The sequence below is a fragment of the Rutidosis leptorrhynchoides genome, chromosome 3 (genome assembly GCF_046630445.1).
Source record: "Rutidosis leptorrhynchoides isolate AG116_Rl617_1_P2 chromosome 3, CSIRO_AGI_Rlap_v1, whole genome shotgun sequence".
NCBI classification, from domain to species: Eukaryota; Viridiplantae; Streptophyta; class Magnoliopsida; order Asterales; family Asteraceae; genus Rutidosis; species Rutidosis leptorrhynchoides.
The window spans coordinates 250,838,356-250,862,791 of NC_092335.1; the positions used below are offsets into that span (position 1 = coordinate 250,838,356).

At 36.6% G+C, this 24,436-nt stretch overlaps 1 protein-coding gene across 8 annotated transcripts; it reads left to right on the forward strand.

Moving 5' to 3' along the window:
* The first annotated feature begins 8,405 nt into the window (after window positions 1-8,405).
* LOC139902792 (uncharacterized) lies at window positions 8,406-24,417 on the forward strand. 8 transcript variants are annotated; one of them, XM_071885411.1, is made up of 5 exons: window positions 8,408-8,729; window positions 16,316-16,382; window positions 17,008-17,072; window positions 17,181-17,194; window positions 24,101-24,417. In XM_071885411.1, the coding sequence occupies exons 1-4, from the start codon at window positions 8,610-8,612 to the stop codon at window positions 17,184-17,186; spliced, it is 258 nt and encodes an 85-aa protein (XP_071741512.1). In that variant the 5' UTR covers window positions 8,408-8,609; the 3' UTR covers window positions 17,187-17,194; window positions 24,101-24,417. The 8 variants fall into 8 exon arrangements, 6 of the variants coding, with proteins under 6 accessions (XP_071741508.1, XP_071741507.1, XP_071741510.1 ...); XM_071885410.1 differs by lacking the exon at window positions 24,101-24,417 and adding an exon at window positions 17,306-17,755; XR_011777684.1 differs by lacking the exons at window positions 16,316-16,382; window positions 24,101-24,417 and adding an exon at window positions 17,306-17,755 and having other exon boundaries at window positions 8,406-8,729.
* The last annotated feature ends 19 nt before the right edge of the window (window positions 24,418-24,436 follow it).

The window sequence follows — 24,436 nt, forward strand, 5'->3', positions numbered from 1 at the left end:
ACTCATTTTCAGATCACCGTTTATTTTAAAATCACATAAGTTCATTTTTAACTTGATTAATAACTATCAAGATGACAAACGAGTGCTACGAAGATTTATTAAATAAATTCTAAATCATATATATATATATATATATATATATATATATATATATATATATATATATATATATATATATATATATATATATATATATATTCAATATACTTTTCATATATATATATATATATATAGATTTATAGTAATATCATATATATTTTTTATTTACACAAATGAATTAAATCACATAAGTTTCTCTTTCATATATATATATATATATATATATATATATATATATATATATATATATATATATATATATATATATATATTAAAATATATATGTATTTATTTACAGAAAGTGGTTCGTGAATCGTCGGGAATAGTCGAAGGTCAAATGAATATATGAAAACCGTTCAAAATTTTTGAGACTCAGGATTACAGACTTTGCTTATCGTGTCGAACTCATAATAAGATTAAGTTTAAATTTGGTCAGAAATTTCCGGGTCGTCACACTAGGGACAACCAGCCCCTAAGGAAAGGACCCCTGTTTGAGGCAGCTGATGAAGATACTGTGGTAGTTGTGCCAGCTGATACTAATCAGTCAGCTGGTACGGAAGACACAGCAAGGAGTGCTGTGAATGAAGACCCGGCCAGTAGTGTGCTGTTGGGTGAAGCAAGTGTTGAAGACCCAGCCAAGGCGGTTGAGCTGGGTGCTAAACAAGATGATGATACTGTTGATCCTGCTGACTTCACAGTCTGGGGTAGAGAAGATCACTTATTTGTTCAATCACCTATCTCTCCCCGGACTCTTGCTTATTTTAACAGAATACAAGATGACCGCATTAATCAGTTTTCAGTGAGTTCTTCAGGCATATCAGAATCAATCATGTATCCTCCATCTTCCCCAAAACCTCATGATAAACACACAACTTAGGAAGATGATTCAGTTGCCCGTGGTGAGCCAGATCTAAGAAGGATGAATCCAGATGAAAGAGAGGCTTACAGGCTGGTGATCACTGTATCAGAATTGCTTGAGCAAAGACAAGCAGCTATTTCTGAAAGGATACGTCAAATTAGATTGCTGCACCATCCTCTTAATCAGCCATTCTATATCACTCCTTTAACCTATGACATTGAAATTGGTGTGTATCTAAACAACAGTGGTCAAATGCTTCATACTGATGAAGAGAAAGCTCAATTTCAAGAGGCTCGGCAACTGGGTATGGATCTAAGGCAGTATCGTGATGCCCTTAAAACTGATGAGGGAAGGAAAATGATTAAAGCAGCAAAGTCCCTGAATATTACTGCCGATGATTATCTTTTGGGCTTAGAAGTTGAAAGGGAAAGAAGGGAGGATGCTGATGCTAAATATGCTGAAAGAGTAAGGCTTCAGAAAGTAGAAGCTAAATTGGCTGCTGATAGAAAGCAAGAGGCTGAGTCCCTCAAACTAGCTAAAGCTATTGTTAAGGAACAAGATAAAGCTCTTGATGAACTGGAAGCTGCTGAAAAAGCACCTGCTACTGCTCCTATAGAAACTGGATGAATAATAGAGCTATCTGATCACTATTATAGGAGCAAGTATGGTGATGTACTGACCAGGAGATCAAATCCCAGCAAGATCATCAAAGTGCACAGAGGCACAAAAAGAGTTTTCAGTATCAGCAGGGAAGATAATATTCAAGAGAGGGTAGACTACACCGAATTGAGAACCTTCGAATTCAGTGAATGGATGGAGATATTGGAATACTTCATTGGTAAGGCTAAAAGTGGTATTAAAGATACATTGAAGCCTGAACTCCAAGAGCTCTTCAACAAAGCAACAAAATTTGAGAATGCACCAGTAGTAAACGTAGAAGAAGTACTTTCTCAAAAGCTTAAAGGAAAGAAATCTACTGGTGAAGGCCCACACAGAAGAGATCCCATCATTCTACCTCCTCATGTTCCAGTTTATGACCCTGTTGAGCTGCCTTACTTGTTTTCTGAAGCCTGGGATGCCTTGTTAATTCATTGTTCATTATGATGCTCTGTAATTACTGTATATACTCTGTTGTAATGAAAATGAAATGAGTTTATCTTCAAAATCATATCAAGTTATAAGATATAGATAACTCAGCAAAAGATCCCAAAAACAAACTTAAAGGGATAAATTTACTGCCTATTTTTCATTAGGTCCCTCAGTAGGACTGGCTTTAGTGTTTTCTCTAAATGTCATAAGTTTTGTCATCACCAAATAGGGGGAGATTGTTGAGTCCCCAAAATAATTAAGGATTTAATTATGACAAAACTGTAATTTATTTGCACTAAAATGTTATGTGCAGCCAGCACAAGTTTATCTATGTATAGACAGCAAATATTGCTATGTCAAGTGTTCAGTATGCTGTCTAGTCTAGTAGCACAAGGTAGAGTGTATTCTTCGAATCAGCACAGGATGAGTACTCAGCAATTCAAGAATATCAAGTGAGTCAGCATAAGAAGAACCAGTAAACCTGGTAAGCAGCATACAACACAAGACAGCCATGCTCCATTACAAGCATGGTAGTTTTCTGAGTGGTCTACATCAATTGTACTATTCAACAGAAGTCGAAGACAAAGTTGAACAGAAAAGGACACGCGTCGGCGGCTGACAAGCGACCTTACAAGACCACATGGGAATGCAGAAGTTTAACGCATGTGCAGACATGTGTTATACTTTGTCAACGCCTAGGAAACACAACATTCTATTTGTTTAAATAAATAGTAGTGCCAAACCGAATTGGGGTGTTCCTGTAAATAGCTACCAAAGAGAAAAGAGGAGAGCACGCTCTCTGATGCAGTTGTCCTCACAAGTACAGACATCCTATGTACCAGTGGACAATAGAACTATTACACGGTTAATAGGACTACTATAAATTGTTGTATCCACTATTGTAACAACTAGTGGTGTGGATTTTGTTATTTAGAGTCCAAAACGTGTAATAGCTTTAAGTTTATCCTCATAGCTATACTTAGGTAAATCTGTATCAACCAACTATCATTCCGCCAAGGATAGTTGTAATTCTTTATGATTTAATCAATAAAGAATAACAGTTGAAAAATTACATTTGACTCTATTTAAATTACATGCTTGAATACTAAACTGTATTTAATTGGTTAGTTAATTAAAAGAAATTGTATTCAACCCTCTCTACAATACTCCTGTTGTTAATCAAGGGACCAACAGTAATAATAAAGGTGAGAAAAGAGTGGATTAAATAAATAATAAATTTGAGTGCAAGAGATGCACGTGATGGTTGCAGAGAAGATCAAATTGCAACAATTTAATATTGTTTTGTTTCGTTTAGTGATACAATGAAGACAAAATTTAATAAAAAACAAACAATCAATAAATTGATTATAAATTGTTATGTTGATAGGTACTTACTAGACATCAACGTTAGAACAAAACCGACCGTGAGTTTGTAGTTGAAGGGTTTTACGGCGACGAAGAAGAAAAGATAATGTCCAAAAATGTTCCACTAACCCGGTTCAGCACCAACGCACCAAACACATAGAGATTGATATTCATTTTGTGCGTGATCTAGTTGCCACTGGAGCTGTTCGGGTTCTTCATATTACTTCTAGTTCTCAATATGTCGATATCTTCACAAAGGGACTTCCAACACTGAAATGCCCCGTCCTAATCCATCTGGACGAAGTCATCAACATTTGATCCCAGAGGGATGATCGACTCCAAGTAATGTCCTTAAAATGAGCAAATGCACAGCGAAAGATTTCTTTCATACCTGAGAATAAACATGCTTTCAAGGCAAAATACCTTGGGGCGAGCTCCATTTAGTGACTGATTGACTAGAGGATACTTTGTCTGGTAGCGGTGGAGGCCTGGCTTGCCGTTTACCCGGGATTTACCAACTAGAGGGGAGCCATTATGGCTCGTCGCTAGGGGGTTCCTCGTAAAAAAAAAGATTTAAATACTGCATGGTACAAATGGGCCCGAATCCTATACCCACCTGTAATGTACATGCGATATCTTTTAAATACAGTACACCTTTCTCATGTACGAAATCATCTTTCATAAATCTTAGTAACCGTACACATATCTCGTGCACAAAAATAACATACACATAACCTGTGTATAAAATCATTCTCTCGATACATAACATTCGTATCAATTGGTGGCAATTATCATGTCCACATAATTCAATGGTGGCAATTATCATGTCCACATAATTCAACGGTGGCAATTATCATGTCCACATAATTCAACGGTGGCAATTATCATGTCCACATAATTCAACGGTGGCAATTATCATGCCCACATAATTCAACGGTGGCAATTATCATGCCCACATAATTCAATGGTGGCAATTATCATGTCCACATAATTCAATAATAATCCGCAGAACTTCTGTCTGCATAATAATTCATTCAAGGAATGTTTTGCTTGTGTCTATCTCGTCAAACATTTATAAAAGCATTTCATGTATTCGCAGTTCAAAATATATTTCAAAAACATTTAATAAAGCAATTGTAAAAACAGCGCATGTATTCTCAGTCCCAAAAATGTAAAGAGTAAAAGGAAATCAAATGAATTCACCATACTGTATTTCGTAGTAAAAATACATATAACTATATCGAGCAATGCAGGGTTGACCTCGGATTCACGAACCTATATCATTCATATACGTATTAAAACATATTCTGGTAATTGAATAAATATATATATTATTATTAATAATATAATTGTTATATTTATTACTTTATAAATTTCATTATTTATTTTTATATTTTCTTTTTCTTATATAATAATTTTAATATAATTAAGTTATGTATATCAAAGATATCTTCATATATATAACTTTTAATTTTTATACTTATAATCTTATCCATCTCCTTTAAATTTTTATTTTCCTAATTATAATTATTTTATTAATAATAGTACAGATATTACTTGATAATAATAAAAATGGTAATTTTTAAGGATTACAAAAATATAATATTTTAGTAAAAATAATGTAAATGATAATACTAGTAGTTTTTAAGATTTTAACAAGGTTATATTTATTGGATTCTAAATAGATAACAATATTAATAATATTAATATTAACGAATAACAATACTCTTAATCGTAATCATATTAATAATAATAAATAATAATAATAAAAATGATAAGATTATTTCGATAATAATATTAGTACAACATTAATAATAATATTAGTCATATTTGTAATGGTAATTATGATAATAACATTAAATGATAACTAATACTTATTTAGTAATAATAATAATAATAATTTTAATACTTGTACTAGTAACACTAATAATCTTTAACAATAACAATAATAATACTAACAATAATAATAATATTGATAATAATAATGATAATAATAATGATAATAACAAAAATAATAATAATAATAATTATAACTACCTTCAAGGAAACAATCTTAAAAAAATTGTCAATGCCCGGACTTGAACTCCCGACCTATCGTTAAACCGACACTCCCTCTAACCACTGCTCTGTGGTTGATTTTCTGAATTAATTCGCTTTTAAATAAATATAATCCGTGTAAAAAAAATGGTCTTCTTCCTCCTCTAGCCTTCCCGTCGATTACCAGTCACTTCCACATCAACTAATTGTTTGTTTTAGTTTTAAATCTTAACTAATAATAATTTGTATGTTGCGAATTTATATTAACAGAATAAAAAAAAATATTATGAACACAACATAGCTGGAACAGGTTCGAAAGAATAAAAAAATATATATAATAATTCAAATTCAAATTCCGAATTTTAGATCGTTTTAGATAAAGTTTATAACATGAAAATGATAGTAAAACGTCCCTATAAACTTTCTGGGCATTCAATTTAATCTGAATCATTGAAACAAACTCAAATTTCTTGATGAACAAATTGTTTGACTTTTAAAATAGAAACTTTGACTTCAAAATTGAAATTCGGTTTCGCGTTTTGAGACTTGAAAATTTGCAGATCGATTGAGTAAAATATTCCTAATAACTCTGCATTTACACAGTTTGAAATGGAATTCGAATTGAAGCTAATGTAAAAGTGAATCAAAAACAGAGAACGACTTGTGTTCTTCCCTCTTTCTGTTTAATCTTCAATCGATGCAGGGATTTTTAATTGTTAAAAGGTAGTGACAATTTGTAAACGAAAGACTTAGTCCACATAAGTGTGTAATTTGTGTTATTATATGGCCAATTGTTTGACAGCCGATTATATCAAGAGTAAAAAAAAATATAAAAAAATTAAAGCTGACTACAATTTCTCCAATAATTTGTACGAGCGATTATGATGTGTAACTGATTGGAGACCAAAAACAAAATCGAAAACAGTGGGATTGAGATGTAAAACCACTTTTGATTCTGTAATCGTCCCTTTGCATTAATAATTATGATTATTTAAAATTTAATAATATTAATAATAGAATTTATATTAATATAAAAAATGACTTTAATAGTACTATTAATGATAAATATAATAAATTGTATTATTTTCTAATAACTATAATAATAGTGATAATAATAGTGATAATTCTTAATAATATTGGAAACAATACCCAATAATAATAACTACATTAATATTAATGATATAAATAATAATACTAGTAATATTGAAGAATATATCAATATTAAATAATCATAATAATAATAAAGTTTATAATACTAAAGATATTAATAATAATAATAATAATAATAATAATAATAATAATAATAATAATAATAATAATAATAATAATTATTATAAATATGATAATAATAATAATTATTAAGGATAAATGTAATAATAATATCTAATGATATTACCAGTAACAATATGTAACAAGTTACATGTGTCAAATTTCATGTCTATATCTCATCTATAATATTATAACTAATACTAATGTTAATTTTTAATGTTAATATTAGTATTAATAAGAATGATGAAAGTGATAATAATCTTATTATAACATCTATATTTTTATTTGTTAATAATATACTATTAGTTATGTAATATTTAATAATCATATATTATATAGTAACTTTTATTGATGCTTTATTATTTAAAAAAAAAAAAATCTTATATGTATTACAATATACATAACTAGAGATCATACATATATATTTATATATAAATTTCATTTTAATTTACACTTTGTATCCTATTTTAAATATTAAATTATGATGTTAAAATTATATTTTATAATTTTGAATTATTTTATATATACATATATTTATATATATATATATATATATATATATATGTATACATATTTATTTACAACAATTATTCGTGAATCATCGGGCACAGTCAAAGGTCAAATGAATATATGAAACAGTTCAAAACTTATTAAGACTTCAACATAACAGACTTTGCTTATCGTGTCGGAACCATATAAAGATTAAAGTTTAAATTTGATCGAAAATTTCCGGGTCATCACAAACACAGCTGTTTAATGATTTCAAGTTCAGTTTGAACGTTCGTAATCTATCTCCCATTCAAACTGCGAGGGGTGTATTAGACTGTATATATTTTGTATAGCTCATATAGCATTTGTAACTTAATTAGATTAGCCCAACTCATTGTACAAATGGACTCGGTCCATTAGGGTTTAGGATGTTCATTGTACTTTATAAATATTGTGAAATGAAAGTGAATGATTCATTGGAAAAAATACTAGGCTTTAACTATGATGAAGATTTGGTTTATGTATCCTCTAACGTCCTTTGTTTTAAGTTCGAGAGCCGGGCGGGAAAGAAGATTGGACTAGATACTGTCAATGGTAATTTAAAAAAGGTTGCGCCATAGATTGTTATTTTTCCTTTTTTTTTTTTTTTTCCTTCTGTGTGTTCTTTGATTTACATGGTTGGTGTCTTTTATTTGGGATATGTTCTAGTGGATTGTGGTTGTTTCCTTATTAGCTTGGTTTGTTTTCTTTGGTTTGCTTGGTATGTCGGGCGAGACTCGGTTATTGATAGTTTTTTCTTGTTTGTTCTAATTAGGTTTCTAGTTACGAGTCTTTTTCCGTATCCCACTTTTGTATCTCATGGTTATTGATGTTTAGATTTTTTAAAACGTGTTCGTTTTTATATGACTTATCGTATTTTTTTAGCATAATAAAAGTTACTCACAAATATATGAAAGTTGAAACATATCTATTCTTATATTTCTCTATTTAGATGATGTCATGGACTAACATTAACCAAGCCTTAAATAGAATTAGTGGGACAGCTGGCACGTAATTAAACTAACTAATGACATCATCCATGAAATAAAAATAAATGAAATAATAATATTAATATTAATATTAATTAAAAATAATTCAAGAAGTAAAAAAATAAAAAATACGGAGTATAAGCAGAAGAAAAGAATACGGAGAGCCCAAAAACACCGGTGTGGTAAAGAAATGCTCTCATACTCCAGTTAAAGAAACTGGGATAAATCTAGACCATTGAAAATTTGGGACTGATACTCTCTGCACGCCTCCTCTTTTCAATGTGCTTTTCTATTTTCTAAAAAAATTCAAAATTATTCAAACAAAAAAATCCTCCCATCTTCTATTTTATCTCTGATTATAAACCGATCTTTCAATGAAAACCTTTTTTATTGATTTGATGCACGCCACAACAATAAAGCAAAAAAGGAAGAAGCGTTCCGCTCTCCTTCATGGATTGTTGGATTCAAGTGTACGACCGTTTGATGGAATTAAGGTTAGATATGCTCATTGTTTTATCTTATATATTATAATTTTAACTCTTCTTCTTTGTTACCTTAGGGTTCATGTTCGATTTTTTTTAAAGGTTTATTGTTAACCCTATTTCCTTACGAGGTAAGGTTTAGTGTGTTAGCACAATACTAGAAGTATCTAGCTAAAAGTGAGGGAGTGTTGTCGATTGATGTTTATCACCGGGAAATAATCCCTGCAGACCCGGTTCACAAGTATATAAACTTGTGGGGTGGCTTAATCAATCTTTTGTCAGCGCTGAGCTACTAGCTGGATGACTTTTAGTGAGAGAAAGTACTATGTGAGAGAGAGGTGAAATCTCTGCTCACAAGTTGTCAGAATGTCTGAATGTGTAAAATGACGACCCAAGGGGTCTATTTATAGTGATAGATTCACCAGATTGTTTGAGGACACGTGTCAAATGATGATACGTTCTGTTATTTGTGATCCAAAATATGCGCTGGATGTGACGTTCTCCGGTCAGGGCTTAAGCGCTAGGCGGCCTTCAGGGCTTATGCATGACGGAAGCAGCCTGAACGGCAGAGAACGCTTGACGGAAAATATTCCAAAACTGTTATTCTTAGTGTTCCTGATGCCAATTTCATGCGAATATTATGCCTTTATGCATGTATACAATAGGATACACCATTAAGTCCTCCCAGTTTAATGACTTAAGCATTTGAAAAAGGATTAAGTTGTTAAACTTCTGCTAACGCATGCCAAACAAGTCTTCACATTTACCATTTGCATCGGGGAAAACATTATTGATAATGATGACAGACGAATTTTACTGACATTGTAATGATTACCTTTAAATGGTTAAGATTCTGCACGCGCCACCAGCTGTAAAAAGCGTTTCGTCATACCCCACTTTTAAACTTGCCCATACATGTGTCACGATCGTGTCCATGAAAAATACCTTGATGAATCTCTATATAAACCGTCATAACCTTTTACCTTCACTTTTTTACTTTTGCTCAAGATCTAAAAAGCACATTTCTGCCCAAATCTTCATCGCCTTCTTCAAGCTTTTACTTTCAACTTTTTTAAGGTTTTTCATCTTTCAAGGTCAGTTGCACTTTACCTCGCTGTTATTTATTTTTCACTTTTACTGTTCATATTATTACCATGACTTCTTTGTCGAGTACTGGCCAAGAGAACGTGGAGCTGTCTTCTTCAGAAACTACCATCCTTCCTGAGGTTAGCACGATAGCATCATCATTATTGGAGAGCCATTTTGACGGCTTGAAGATCGTTTTTCATCATCTAAACCAATACAATCCTACACTTCCTACTAGCAATCAAAGGGCCAACAAGCCTCCTTCCGAAAAAATTACTTTGTATGCTTTACAACTTACTCATGACAACCTCCGTGTTCCTCTTACTAAATTTCTTCTCTGTATCCTTAGATACTATAGAGCCTGCTTGAGCCAAATCCATCCCCACAGTCTTCAAAAAATCATCCTTTTTGAAATGTATTGCAATGCCAGCAATATTAAGCCTCACCTTAAAGTTTTTATCTCTCTTTTTAGAATTCGAATGATTAACCATTGCTGGCTTACCATTGACAATAAACGAAATACATATTTTGTTGTGAAAAATAAAGTTTCAAACTTGAAGGACTGGAAGAGTCCATTTTTCTTTGTTGATGAAGGAGTTATTCCGGAGAAGTATTCCGTTGTCCGGAAATGGAAGCCTATAGATGCTGGTGTGGGAAAGGCCGTTAAGGTAACCGCCGCGGAGAAGCAAATAGTGAATAATATTAAAGCTCTTCGCCTTCCGCCCAGATCATATAAGAAATATAAGGGTATTCTGGTTCTGTGTAAAGTGAGCCAAGAATGGCCAAGTACTTCTGTGCTAGTACTTCGCCAGAAAAACCAGGATAGGATGTGATATGATCATCCTAATATATATATATATTTCTATTTTTGTATGTCATTTTTGCTTATATTGCTGTTTTTGCCTTTGTTTAATTTTTGCAGAAAATACCGAGATGCTTGTTCGTTCTGCTATCTTATCCCTCGATTTTGAGGATGACGTGGAGATCACTGCTCGTGACAAAACCCCTGCTGAGCTAGAGGCAGAAAGGGTTGATGCTGAAGCTAAGGCTGCTGCTGCTGCTAATGTTGAAAAGGAAGGGGAAGGCAGCGGTAGTAGCTCAGATAGCGAGTCCGAGTCCGAGTCCGACACTGAACGGACGGCGGAGGACACCACTACCGAGCAGGAAACAACAGGCTCGGTTGACATTACTGGTGAAACGCTTCCTAGTCCTCCTGCAACCAAAAAGACTCGCAAGAAGAGTATAGGTTCTAAGAGAGCAAAAAGTGCTGAGGGAAGCCCTAAGCTAAAACGAGAAGAAGTATGCCAACATCGCCCTTTCTTGATATTGCATATATCTTTGCTCATAACTGTTATATTTGCTAATTTATTTATGTTAGTGGTTTTAGCAGATTCTGATGATAGCCAAGGAAAGGCTGCTGAAGGTGGTGAGCAGAGGATGGCGGAGAACCTCGAAAGTTAAGAGGACGAAATTTTGAAGACTCCTGACTGGAATTTCACCCCATTTGATGAAGCTGAATTTCAAGAGCTGAGGCCGGAAGGCAACTCTTCTTATCATTCTCCTCCTCCCAGTACCACTATCCCTGCTGTCACATCATCAAATATTCCTGTACCACCAATTCCTGCTCATTTGGGCGCACTGCAGGCATTTATTGATAACCCTGCCACTAAGTGCAATGATCTTTTGACTATTCTTCAGGTAACAATGATAAAACAACTTGTGCTAACAATTTATTTATGTGATTTTCTGATTTTGATCATAACATTCTTCTTTCACAGGGTTGTGCTATCCCTGAGCTAAATCCCCACTTTGCCGCTCTCCGTTCTGAACAACTTAGGCAGTCAACTGCTGCAACTGCTATGTTGTTCATGAATCATCTAAGGAATGCTCTTCAATTGTAGCAGCATCAAGAGTCTATTCTTGCATTAGCCCGTACTGAAATTGCTGAAGGTGCAAATGCTCGCAAAAGAGCTATTGAGGCTGAACGTGCCTTGACCAGCACGCAAGAAGCGTTAAAGGCTAGAGAAGTTGAGTTGAAAAGTGCTCAAGATGCTGTTGTTACTCTGCAAGAAGAGAAGGACAGAGTGGTGGAGGCTGAAAGGAAGAAGGTTGAGGATGAGCGATTGAAGGTTAGTGATCTGAAGAATCAGCTGAATGCGGAAAAGGAAAAGTCTGCTGAACTTCTCCGCAGGGCGGAGGCTGGTGAGGGTAACTTTGCTGAGTTGAAGAAGGGTATACCAGGGTTGATAGCTAAGGTTCTTGGATCCCATCTTGTTGGGACTCCTTATAATGACTATGTTGATGCTGTTATCGCCCATTCTATTTCTGATGTTACCGACAAGGTAACCAGACGCCTTGACCCTAACCAGTCTCTTTCACCTGCCATTGCTAATCTGATGCGTCCTGAAACTCTGGAGAGAGTCAATGAGACAAAGGACAAACTGACAAACCTCAAGATTGATGTGTTTAATGATGTGTGCAGTAGGGAAGAATCATCCGCCAAAGATGTCCTTGATGTGAATTTTACATGAATACTGTAACAATTCTTGAACAATGTCTGTAATAAACCTAACTGCTTTTATGTTATAAATACAGTCTACTTTTATGATTATGCTTTTCTTTATGCTTATTCCAATTACGTTGATGTTTCTTGCTTAAATAAATCTGTTATGCACGAAGCATATAATAAATTTTCTATGTATAATTGTGTGCTGCATAACTTAATAAACCATATTGAAAAGTGTTTGAATATGCCTTACATTGTTAACTTCTGCCAAATTAATAACATATCAAATATTGAAATTTTACTTTGCAAATATCATGATTTCAAATAATTTGCAGGACATTAAAGTCCACTTATACGTTTTCTGTCATGAAATTAATGAGGAATAATTATAAAGTATATGTGAAGATTGGTTATGAATGAATAACCTTTCCGCCATACGCCTTCCGTCATAAAGTTTATGAGGAAGGGTTGTGAAATATTTTGGCCTTCATATATTGTAAGAACTTCATTCGTTATGTGAAGTAAGTTTTTATAATGCTTGTCATGACAAGTATCTAGTTTTTCATTTTGCCTCGGTGCATTCTAGTAAAACTTTAATGTTTCCTAGCCGATCCCTTATGCCTTTTTCTGGCCGGCACAAGAGCATCCGCCATCGGAGGTATAAAAATACTCTCCTTCTGTGGGCAGCATATAAATGCAATGTTTTACATTTGTCACAGGCAGCACTTTGCATAAGAAAAAGATAAAATTTTATTAACTGATAGTGAGCAATACATAAACAAATCATGATGAATTTAGGTGGATCAGGCCTAATTAGTACATTATGACAGTTTGATGTATGCCGTTGTAAACATAGGCATTGCAGCATAACTACAATATCGTAAAGTAAAATGATAAACTTTGCTCTTCATAAAATGCTGAAATTTGTTCTTCATACGCCAAGCGCCTAGCGCTGTCTGGCCTGAACACTTGATCATGGTATAAAAAACTCCCGAACTTCATCATTTCTGAACAATCGATTACGCCTTCCCCGATTTGCTCCGTCCTTTGGCAAATTTGCAAATGTGGATCGTTCCCTAGTTGGTGCCACATACTGTGAATGTATGGCAGCTACTCCGTTAGGAGTTAGAAATCTGATCTCTGCATGAGCGGTGGATGTAATTGCTCCAAATTGAGCTAATGCTGTCCTTCCAAAAAGGACATTAAATCGAGAAGTGCCTTCCAAAATAGTGAAATCAATTGTTTCAGTCCTTAGCAATGGGTATGTTCCCATGACAACCTCCAAACGAATTCGCCCCATGGCGTTCACTGTTGTGTACCTGTCAATCCTGAAACCTTCAGACTTGTCCGCCTAGCTCTATCCTGCACGTGCCTTGGGAAAGTTCTCAAACAATGCCAATAAATGATGTCAGCCTCACTGCCTGTATCTGTGTAGATACGGCTGATGAACTTATTAGCAATTTCTGCTGATATGACCACTGGCTGGACGGATAAAGTCCAATTTTGAATTGGTTGAAAGATGACTGGAGCATGTCTCCAGCTGTCTATATTGTTGTTTGATTGCTCACCGTCTTCATAACAACTGTCATTAAACCACACCATCTTAATTACCACATCTGGAGTTGGTTCACGCTCCGCTATCCGGTCTCCATACTGATTTTTGTTATCTCTTCCGCCATGCTCTTCCCTTCTTCTGTTCTCACCCCGACGACCTCTTCCACCATCATTTTTCTGCCATGCAAATTTCTTGCGAGGATCATTTCTCCTGTATTGTTTGCCTGGCAGCAAGTGATTTAACTCTCATGCCTTGATCTTTGCAATGATTTCTCTCATCAAAGATTTGCAATTATCTGTGTTATGACCCCATGCCTCAGGAAAGTCACACCATAGCTCACTCCTTGGACCATCTCTTTTCTCCATAGGTGCTGGAGGATTGAAAGCAGTCCGGATGGGTTCAGTGAAAAGAATCTCCTTAGGAGTCTTGGTTAATGCCATTATCAACGGATGCCTCTCTAAGGGCCTTCTGTTATGGTGAAAATCGTTGGGATGATTGTTGCCTCTCCATCCGCCATTGGAATTGTCATTTCTCCTCTGGTTTCGATCAAAGTACCGTCCTCCGTTATGCGGTTTGGCACTACTGCTGCTACCATCAAATTTGCTTGGTCCTCGCTCGCCGGCTCGGACATGCTTTTGTGCAACTTCCAATGCCTGATGCAGAGTTTTTGGCAGGTCATACCTTAACGTATGAACAAGTGTACTAAACCTTCGCTGATCCAAGCAAAAAATAAAGCCAGATACTAGCTGTGACTCTGGGCAATCAGGTATCTTTTGTGCTTCAAGCGTATATCTCTTCATGAAATTACTCAAGGACTCATTATGATGCATCGTTATCTCATGTGCATCAAGATGTGTCAAGGTGCAGCTACGAAGATTTTGATATTGCATAACAAACTTCGCACGAAGATCCAAATAACTTGTAATACTCCTTGACGGTAAGCTAGCAAACCATTCCCTTGCCATTTTCTGCAACACCATTGGAAACATATGACAAGCTACCTCGTCATCCCAATGCTGCAACCTCGTTGCACCTTCAAACATAGTAAGAAAATCTTCAGGATCTGTAGTACCATCATAAACTTCAATTGCCGGTATGCCAAGATTCCTGGGCAATGGATAGTTAGCAATTCGATCAATGAAGCATTGAGTGGACTCTGCCATAGCTGGTGGTTTTGTAGCTTGTTCTCCAGTGATTAAACCGAAAAAATTATCCACAGCCACAGCACGGACAGCGGGCTGCGCTAAGCGTTGCTTATACTTTGCCGGAGCTGTCTGCTTAAGGATGTCATTTAAAAGCAATACTGCCTGCTTCTCAGACACGAACTCATCTTTCTCATCAATCTCATCATCAGAATCATTATTACTATAGCTCAAGTTATTATCATCCTCAGAATCATCAATAAGACTGCCCAACTTGTCAAGTAGTCTGGATAACTTGTACTTTGATATAGATTGATTCTTCATGATTTGCTTGTCTTTACCATCCGCCATCCGTCGAAAAGGTATAAATGATGGACATCGCCGTGGTTGCATCAATGGTCGCCTCTCTGGATTGGTAACAAGATTTTGAAGCCTTTTTGCACTTTTGGTTGTTGTTTCTTCGATTACTGGCCTTTTCTCTGAATTAGTTGCCAAACGTTTAAGCCTTTCTGCAGTTTCAGCAACTGTTTCTTCAATTGTATCCTCCGTTGGCTGAATAAGTACATCCCCCTCAGGCATTAACGGATAGATTTTCACGTTGTCAATTCATGGATTGTTGGATTTTTCGAGCACACCCGTGGATGGGGCCTCAGTTGTTTTTGTTCCTTTTTAGTTCCGCGTGTTCTTAACATTAGTGGATGGCGCCATTGTTAACACCTATTTTCTTATGAGGTAAGGTTTAGTGTGTTAGCACAATACTAGAAGTATCTAGCTAAAAGTGGGGGAGTGTTGCTGATTGATGTTTACCCTCGGGAAATAATCCCTGCAGACCCGGTTCACAAGTATATAAACTTGTGGGGTGGCTTAATCAATCTTTTGTCCGTTGAGCGCTGAGCTACTAGCTGGATGACTTCTAGTGAGAGAACGTAATGTGAGAGAGAAAGGTGAAATCTCTGCTTACAAGTTGTCAGAATGTCTGAATGTGTAAAATGACGACTCAAGGGGTCTATTTATAGTGATAGATCCACCGGATTGTTCGGGGACACGTGTCAAATGATGATATGCTCTGTTATTTGTGATCCGAAATTGCGCTGGATGTGACGTTCTCCGGTCAGGGCTTAAGCACTAGGCGGTCTTCAGGGCTTATGCATGACGGAAGCAGCCTGAACGGCGGAGAACGCTTGACGGAAAGTTTCCCAAAACTGTTATTCTTGGTGTTCCTGATGTCAATTTCATGCGAATATTATGCCTTTATGCGTGTATACAATAGGATACACCATTATTTATTATTTCGTTTGATTCTCTGCAGTTTTTTGCTGATGATGAAGACACGAACTGTTCGATAAAATGCTCAAGAGAAAAAAAAACTAATAAAGGTAGAACGTTATTGATATATGTTTTGTTTCTCTTGATTAATATTTGTTGTGGTAGGTAATTTGTTTCAACACTTATAATTATCTTGGATTCATCTCTATCGACTATCTATATGAAAATATATAAGTGTCTTTACTTACATTGAACTTTGGGTTCATAGATGCATACCGACTGAGAGTATCATATGTGATTTAATATTTGATAACGGTTGTTACTTTGTTTTGATTTGGATAAAATTATGTTGAAGCATATCTTAATTTACTGGTTAATCATTTAACAACAAAATTTATTGTTTAACAATTGATAGAAACCCTCTTTTAGTATACAAGTTTGCATTAGAAGACGTAATCCAACATTTAGGGGTAGATGCTTTAAAAAGATATTAAAGCACGAACACCTGTTTCGTTAATGTTTCTGATTTTTTGTGTTTTTTAGCTTGAAGATGTGTAATGTCTGTTTTGATTTAAGTGTAAATTACAAATATGATACAAGTTTGAGGCAGAGAGTTTTTTTAATAGTTCAATCACTTGGAAATTTGAATGTTTGTACATCTCAAATTGAGTTTTGGTACATAGTACCAAAATTCAAGTCGTTTTTTATTGTTGTTTTTTTGTTAACTCATTGCAGCTCCTCCAAGGCCTATAATCATGGGTAAAATCAACAGGTCTGTGCCATCTCAAGAACTAATGCAGGTTTGCAACTTTTTTCTTACTAAATTTAATTTTGCTTATATAATTATTACACAATTTATACGAGTCTGCTTATTACTACTAATCTATGTTACATTTTTATGTTCTTAGGTCTAAGTGAAGAGGTATTAATTTCGATTTTTATCTTCTGATTCTTATGTTACAGTTCATTTTTGTCTGATACTTTAAGTTCAGTTCTCATTTTAATTTGGCAAAAAACTAATGTTTCTTTGTAGGGTATTGAAGTTGTTGACCCTTAGAAGTCATTAGTTTTGGCAAGGCATATTTTTTGTCCACAAGGGGTTGTTATTTTGTACTTTTTTTTTTAATGCGTTTTTAAAAGTTAATAATGGCATGTTGATGGTAAAGGATTGTGTGGAATCGGTTATTGTTAGTTATATTGGTATGGTAGTTAAATAGGGTAGGAGTGATTTTGCAGAGTCAAAGTTGAAAGTGGAGTAATTGGGTCAGACATCAATTTAATGCCTCATTGAACATGAAGAGCATTCGCGTTAAAGCATTTCTTGGTCAAAGTTGTTAAGAATAAGCATTTGCCCTCTTAAGCCATTGAAGTAGGACTATTTGTCATCTGTTAACACCTATTTCCTTATGAGGTAAGGCTTAGTATGTCAACAAGAGACTAGAAGTGATCTAGCTTTTAGAAAGGCGGAGTATTGCCGATTGATTTTTACCCTCGGGAAATAATCCCTGCAGACCCGGTACACAAGTGTAGAAACTTGTGGGGTGGCTTAATCAATCTGTCGTCCGTAGAGCGTAAGAGTGCTAGCCGGATGACTTCTAGTGAGAGAAGGTAGAGAGAGAAAGAGAAGTGAAGTCTCAGCTCTCAAAGTTGTCAGAATATCTGAACTTGTGTAAAATGACGACCCAAGGGGTCTATTTATAGTGTCAGATCTACCAGATTTGTTTGGGGACACGTGTCAAATGATGATACGTTCTGTTACATGTGCTCCGAAATTTATGCTAAATGCGGCGCTCTCCGGCCAGGGCTTATGCGCTAGGCGGCCTTCAGGGCTTACGCATGACGGAGCAGCCTGTACAGCGGAGAACGCTGGACGGACAATCTCCACAAAACTGTTGTTTCCAGCCTTCCTGATGCTACTTTTATGCAACCATTATGCCTTTTATGTGTGTATACGATAGGATACACCATTAAGTCCCCCCAGTTTAAGGACTTAAGCATTTGAAAAATGATTAAGTTGTTAAACTTTTGATAACGCATGCCAAACCAGTCTGTTCATTGCCCACTTGCATCGGGGAAAACATTTTAGGCATTAAATGCAGATGAATTTTACTGACATTGTTATGATTGTCTTGTTACGGCTGAGATCATCAACGCACCTCCAGTTGTAAAAAGTATTATTTCGTACCCTTCGTTTAAACTCGCCCAAACTTTGCCCCCTTCGATGAATCTGAATTTCATGAAGATAGGCCTGAAGGCAACTCTGCTTATGATTCTCCTCTTCCTAATATCACTAATCCTGCTGTCACCTCCTCCAATGTTCAAGAGCCAACTCTTCCTGCTCATGTGAGGGATGCTACTTTTATGCAACCATTATGCCTTTTATGTGTGTATACGATATGATACACCATTAAGTCCCCCCAGTTTAAGGACTTAAGCATTTGAAAAATGATTAAGTTGTTAAACTTTTGATAACGCATGCCAAACCAGTCTGTTCATTGCCCACTTGCATCGGGGAAAACATTTTAGGCATTAAATGCAGACGAATTTTACTGACATTGTTATGATTGTCTTGTTACGGCTGAGATCATCCACGCACCTCCAGTTGTAAAAAGTATTATTTCGTACCCTTCGTTTAAACTCGCCCAAACTTTGCCCCCTTCGATGAATCTGAATTTCATGAAGATAGGCCTGAAGGCAACTCTGCTTATGATTCTCCTCTTCCTAATATCACTAATCCTGCTGTCACCTCCTCCAATGTTCAAGAGCCAACTCTTCCTGCTCATGTGAGGGCTTTGCAAGCCATCATTGCAAACCCCGCCACTAAAGATAAAGAATTTGCAACTCTTATTCAGGTATGAACGATAAGACCCTCTGCATATATATGCTTGTAATTTATTGATGTGAGCTGTTTGAAATAACTCATAAAATTTTATTGATGTACAGGGTTGTGTTATCCCCGAGCTGAAACCCCAATTCTCTGCTCTCCGTTCTCATCAACTCAGGGAATCAACTATGGCAGCTCATGTACTGCTAACCAACCACCTTGACTCTGTGCTGCAACTGCAGGAACATCAAGAGTCTATTCTTGCCTTTGCTCGTAAAGACATAACTGAAATTGCAAATGCTCGTAAAAGAGCTGCTGATGCTGAGCGTGCCTTAAATGATGCGCAGAAAATAATAAAGGCTAAAGAAGTTGAGTTAAAAAGTGCTCAAGATGTTGCTGCTGTTCTGCAAGGGGAAAAGGATGCTGAGCAGGTGAAAGTGGGTGAGCTGGAGAAACAGCTGAGTGAAGAGAGAGAAGTCTGCTGAGCTACTCCGGAGGGCGGAGAAAGGCGAGGGCAATTTTGCTGAGCTTAAGAAAGGTGTGCCAGGTCTGATAGCTAAGGTGCTTGGATCCAGTCTTGTAGGGAATCCCTACAATGATTATGTTGATGCTGCCTGCGCCCATGCTATTGCTGATGTGACCGGCAAGCTGTTCAAACGCCTTGCTCCCAACCAAACTCCTTCTGCTGCCATTGCCAAACTTATGCCTCCTGGTACTCAAGAAAAAGTTGATGAGGCCAAGAACAAATTGATAAATCTGAAGATAAATGTTTATGATGAAGTATGCAGCAAAGAAGACTCTTCTGCTCAAGATGTGCTTGGCGTGCAGTTTAATTGATCTTTGTAAAAATTTCAAACAATGTTTTGTAATAAACTTCTTACTGACTTTAACATTATATATATATACTGACTTTATTGTGATGAGTATGTGTGCTTATATGCTTGTTGCAAATATTTTTATGCTTAACGCTTTAAAACCAATCAATTATGCACCTGAGCATAAAATTTCTATACACAATTGTACAGTGTATAATTTGAGCAAATCATTTTGAAAAGTGCATAAGGTAACTCATATGTAAATGCCTTGCAGTATCAAGAATACGATGTCTGATTACGCCTTCCATCATAAAATTAATGAGAAAGAATTATGAAGTGTTTTAGAAGAATGACTATAAATCAATAAACTCTCCGTCTTACGCCTTCCGTCATAAAGTTTATGAGGAAGAATTGCTAATTATTTTGCCTTCATACATAAAATATATAACTTCGTTCTGTGAAGTAATTTTTTATAATGTTTGTCATGACAAGTATCTGAGTTTTGTATCATGCCTCGGTGAGTTCTAGTAAAACTTAAACGTTTTCTAGCCGATCCCTTGTGCCTTTACTGGCCGGCACAAAAGCTTCCGCCATATTTAAAAATACGATCCTTCTGCGGGCAGGTTATAAATGTAATGTTTTACATTTGTCACGGGCAGCACTTTGTTTAAGAAAAATATAAAATTATTGCTCAGTACTGTGCAGTACATAAACGATTGATGACGACTTTTAGGTGGATCAAGCCTAATTAGTACGTCATGAATGTTTAATGTATGCAATTGCTAATGTATGCACTGCAAAATAACCACAATGGTTCACAGTAAGTTTGATAAACGCTGCTTCATCTTATAATTCGAAATGTGTTCTTCAAATGCCAACAACGATTGTAAAAGACTGCTTTTATTAAAATGCTAAATGAAACTGTTCTTTATTGAAAAGATAAACACTGTTCTTGATAACTTGTTGACAAATTGCTTCTTCATATGCCGAGCGCCCAGCGCTGTCCGGCCTTCACACTTGCTTACGGAATGAAAAACTCCTGAACTTCTTCCTCGCTGAATAACCTATCACGCCTTCTCTGATTCATTCTGCCTTCTGGCCCATTTGCAAACGTTGATCTTTCCCTTGTTGGCTGCACATACTGTGAATGTATGGCTGCGACTCCATTTGGAGTGGGGAATCTGACCTCTGCATGGGCCGTCGATGTTATTGCCCCAAACTTAGCCAAAGCTGTTCTTCCAAAAAGGACATTAAAACGAGAATTGCCATCTATGATTGTGAAATCAATTGTTTCCGTTCTCAACAATGGGAATGTGCCCATAACAACTTCCAAACGAATCTGCCCCATGGCATTTATCGGTGCTCCTGTTAGTCCAGAAACTTTCAACCTCGTTTGCCTAGCTCTGCTCTGCACATGCTTTGGAAAAGTTCTCAAACAATGATGTCAGCTTCACTTCCTGTATCTGTGTATATACAATTGACAAACTTATTTGCTATCTCTGCTGAAATGATCACTGGTTGGACGAACAACGCCCAATTCTGAATTGGCTGAAAGATAATTGGGGCATATCTCCAGCTGTCCAAATTGCTGTTTGATGATTCACCTTCTTCATAATGACCATCGTTAATCCAAACCATCCTGATTACAACTTCTGGAGTTGTCTCACGCTCTGTGATCCGTTCTCCGTACTGCGGTTGGTTCCGATTATCTCTTCCGCCATGCTGCTCTCTTCTGTTCTCTCCACGGCGTCCTCTGCTACCATCATTCCTTTGCCACGCAAATTTCCTGCGAGGATCATTCCTCCTGTACTGTTTGCCAGGCAACAAATGATTCAATTCTCCCGCCTTGATTTTCGCTATAATTTCTCTCATCAAAGATTTGCAATTGTCCGTATCATGGCCCCAAGCCTCATGGAAATCACACCACAACTCACTCTTTGGACCCTCCCTCTCTTCCATAGGTGCTGGAGCATTGAAAGTGGTCCGAATTGGTTCAGTGAAAAGGATCTCTTTCGGCGTTTTAGTAAGCGCCATTATCAACGGGTGCCTTTCGATTGGCTCTCTGTTGTGGTGGAAATCATTAGGGTGATTGTTTCCTCTCCATCCTCCATTTGAATTATCATTCCTTCTCTGATTTCTGTCAAAATACCGTCCTCCGTTGTGCGGCTTGCTACTGCCACCAGTTTCAAACTTGTTTAACCCACGCTCACCAGCTCGAACATGCCTCTGTGCTACCTCCAACGCCTGATGCAATGTTTTTGGCAAGTCATACCGTAACGCATGAACAAGTGCACTAAACCGTCGCTGGTCCAGACAAAAAATGAAGCCAGATACAAGCTGTGATTCGGGACAATCAGGGATCTTCTGTGCTTCAAGTGTATAACGTTTCATAAAATTGCTCAAAGATTCATTATGATGCATTGTGATCTCGTGTGCATCAAGATGAGTCAGAGTACAGCTCCGAAGATTTTGGTATTGCATCACAAATTTTGCTCTCAAATCGAAAAAACTGGTAATACTCCTTGGCGGCAAACCAGCAAACCATTCACGTGCCATTTTCTGCAGTACCATAGGAAACATATGACACGCAATTTCATCCTCCCAATGCTGCAACCTCATAACAACTTCAAACATAGTCAGAAAATCTTCCGGATCCGTTGTGCCATCATAAACTCCAATTGCTGGTATAGCAAGATTTCTGGGCAATGGATAATTAGCAATTCGATCAATGAAACACTGCGTTGATTCTGCCATCGCTGGTGGCTTGGTGGCTTGTTCTCCAGTAATGAGGGCAAAAAAGTTGTCCACAGCCACAGCACGGACGGCGGTCTTCGCTAAGCGTTGCTTGTATTTTGCTGGAGCTGTCTGCTTAAGAATGTCATTTAAAAGCAACACTGCCTGCTTTTCTGACATGAACTCATCTTTGTCAATTTCATCATCAGAGTCATTATTATCACAACTCGGGTCATTATCATCCCCAGAATCATCAATAAGACTGCCCAGCTTGTCAAGTAGCCTGGATAACTTGTACTTTGATATAGATTGCCTTTTCATTATCTGCTTGTCTTTGCCATCCGCCATCCGCCGAAAAGGTATAAATGACGGACATCGCCGTGGTTGCATCAATGGTCGTCGCTCTGGATTAGTAACAAAATTTGGAAGTCTTTCTGCACTTTTAACTGTCACTTCTTCGATTACTGGCCTTTTCTCCGAATTAGTTGCCAAATGTTTAAGCCTCTCTGTAGTTTCAGCAACTATTTCTTCAATCGTACCATCTAGTGGTGAAATAGGTACATCTTCAACAGTGACCATGTCGTCAGTTGATGGATGATTGACTGCTTCAAGTACAAATGGAACTTCAGCTGCTTTCGTTCCTTTTCCGTTTCGTGTGTTCTTTGCATTAGTGGATGGCGCCATTGTTAACACCTATTTCATTATGAGGTAAGGCTTAGTATGTCAACAAGAGACTAGAAGTGATCTAGCTTTTAGGAGGGCGGAGTGTTGCCGATTGATTTTTACCCTCGGGAAATAATCCCTGCAGACCCGGTACACAAGTGTAGAAACTTGTGGGGTGGCTTAATCAATCTGTCGTCCGTAGAGCGTAAGAGTGCTAGCCGGATGACTTCTAGTGAGAGAAGGTAGAGAGAGAAAGAGAAGTGAATTCTCAGCTCTCAAAGTTGTCAGAATATCTGAACTTGTGTAAAATGACGACCCAAGGGGTCTATTTATAGTGTCAGATCTACCAGATTTGTTTGGGGACACGTGTCAAATGATGATACGTTCTGTTACATGTGCTCCGAAATTTATGCTAAATGCGGCGCTCTCCGGCCAGGGCTTATGCGCTAGGCGGCCTTCAGGGCTTACGCATGACGGAGCAGCCTGTACAGCGGAGAACGCTGGACGGACAATCTCCACAAAACTGTTGTTTCCAGCCTTCCTGATGCTACTTTTATGCAACCATTATGCCTTTTATGTGTGTATACGATAGGATACACCATTATCCTCATAAATCCAGGTGATTCTCGACCAGTTTTGGTAAGAGGTACATTTTGGACATAAGGTACTAAGCACAGAGGTACATGTGATGGTCATTGTTGTAGACACTAGAATGTATATGTGATTTCGACTTTTAGTAGGTCATTCTTATTGATGTATTATGGTTAATATACATAACCACTGTTTTGTGCAGGGGAATAGGCGCACTGGTCTACTAGGCATCCAAGCTCAACAATGACCAAATTCTCGAAATAAACTTCATGTTATATATGTTTGGATGCTTTCATATTTTTACTACCATGTCGGTTGAATATTTTGTATTTGCTTCTATATGGATCTTTAGTAGCAATAAAAGGTACTTTGTGGATTTAAAGTTGGTGAACATGGTACCCTGTTATGGCTTATAAAATGAGTGTTTCTGGGCTAGATTTTTGGTCATTCTTGATGAATTAATGATGTCGAATTTGATGATAGTTCATAACTTCGATTCAAGGCCAAAATATATGATTAAGGTCGAATCATGTCTTAA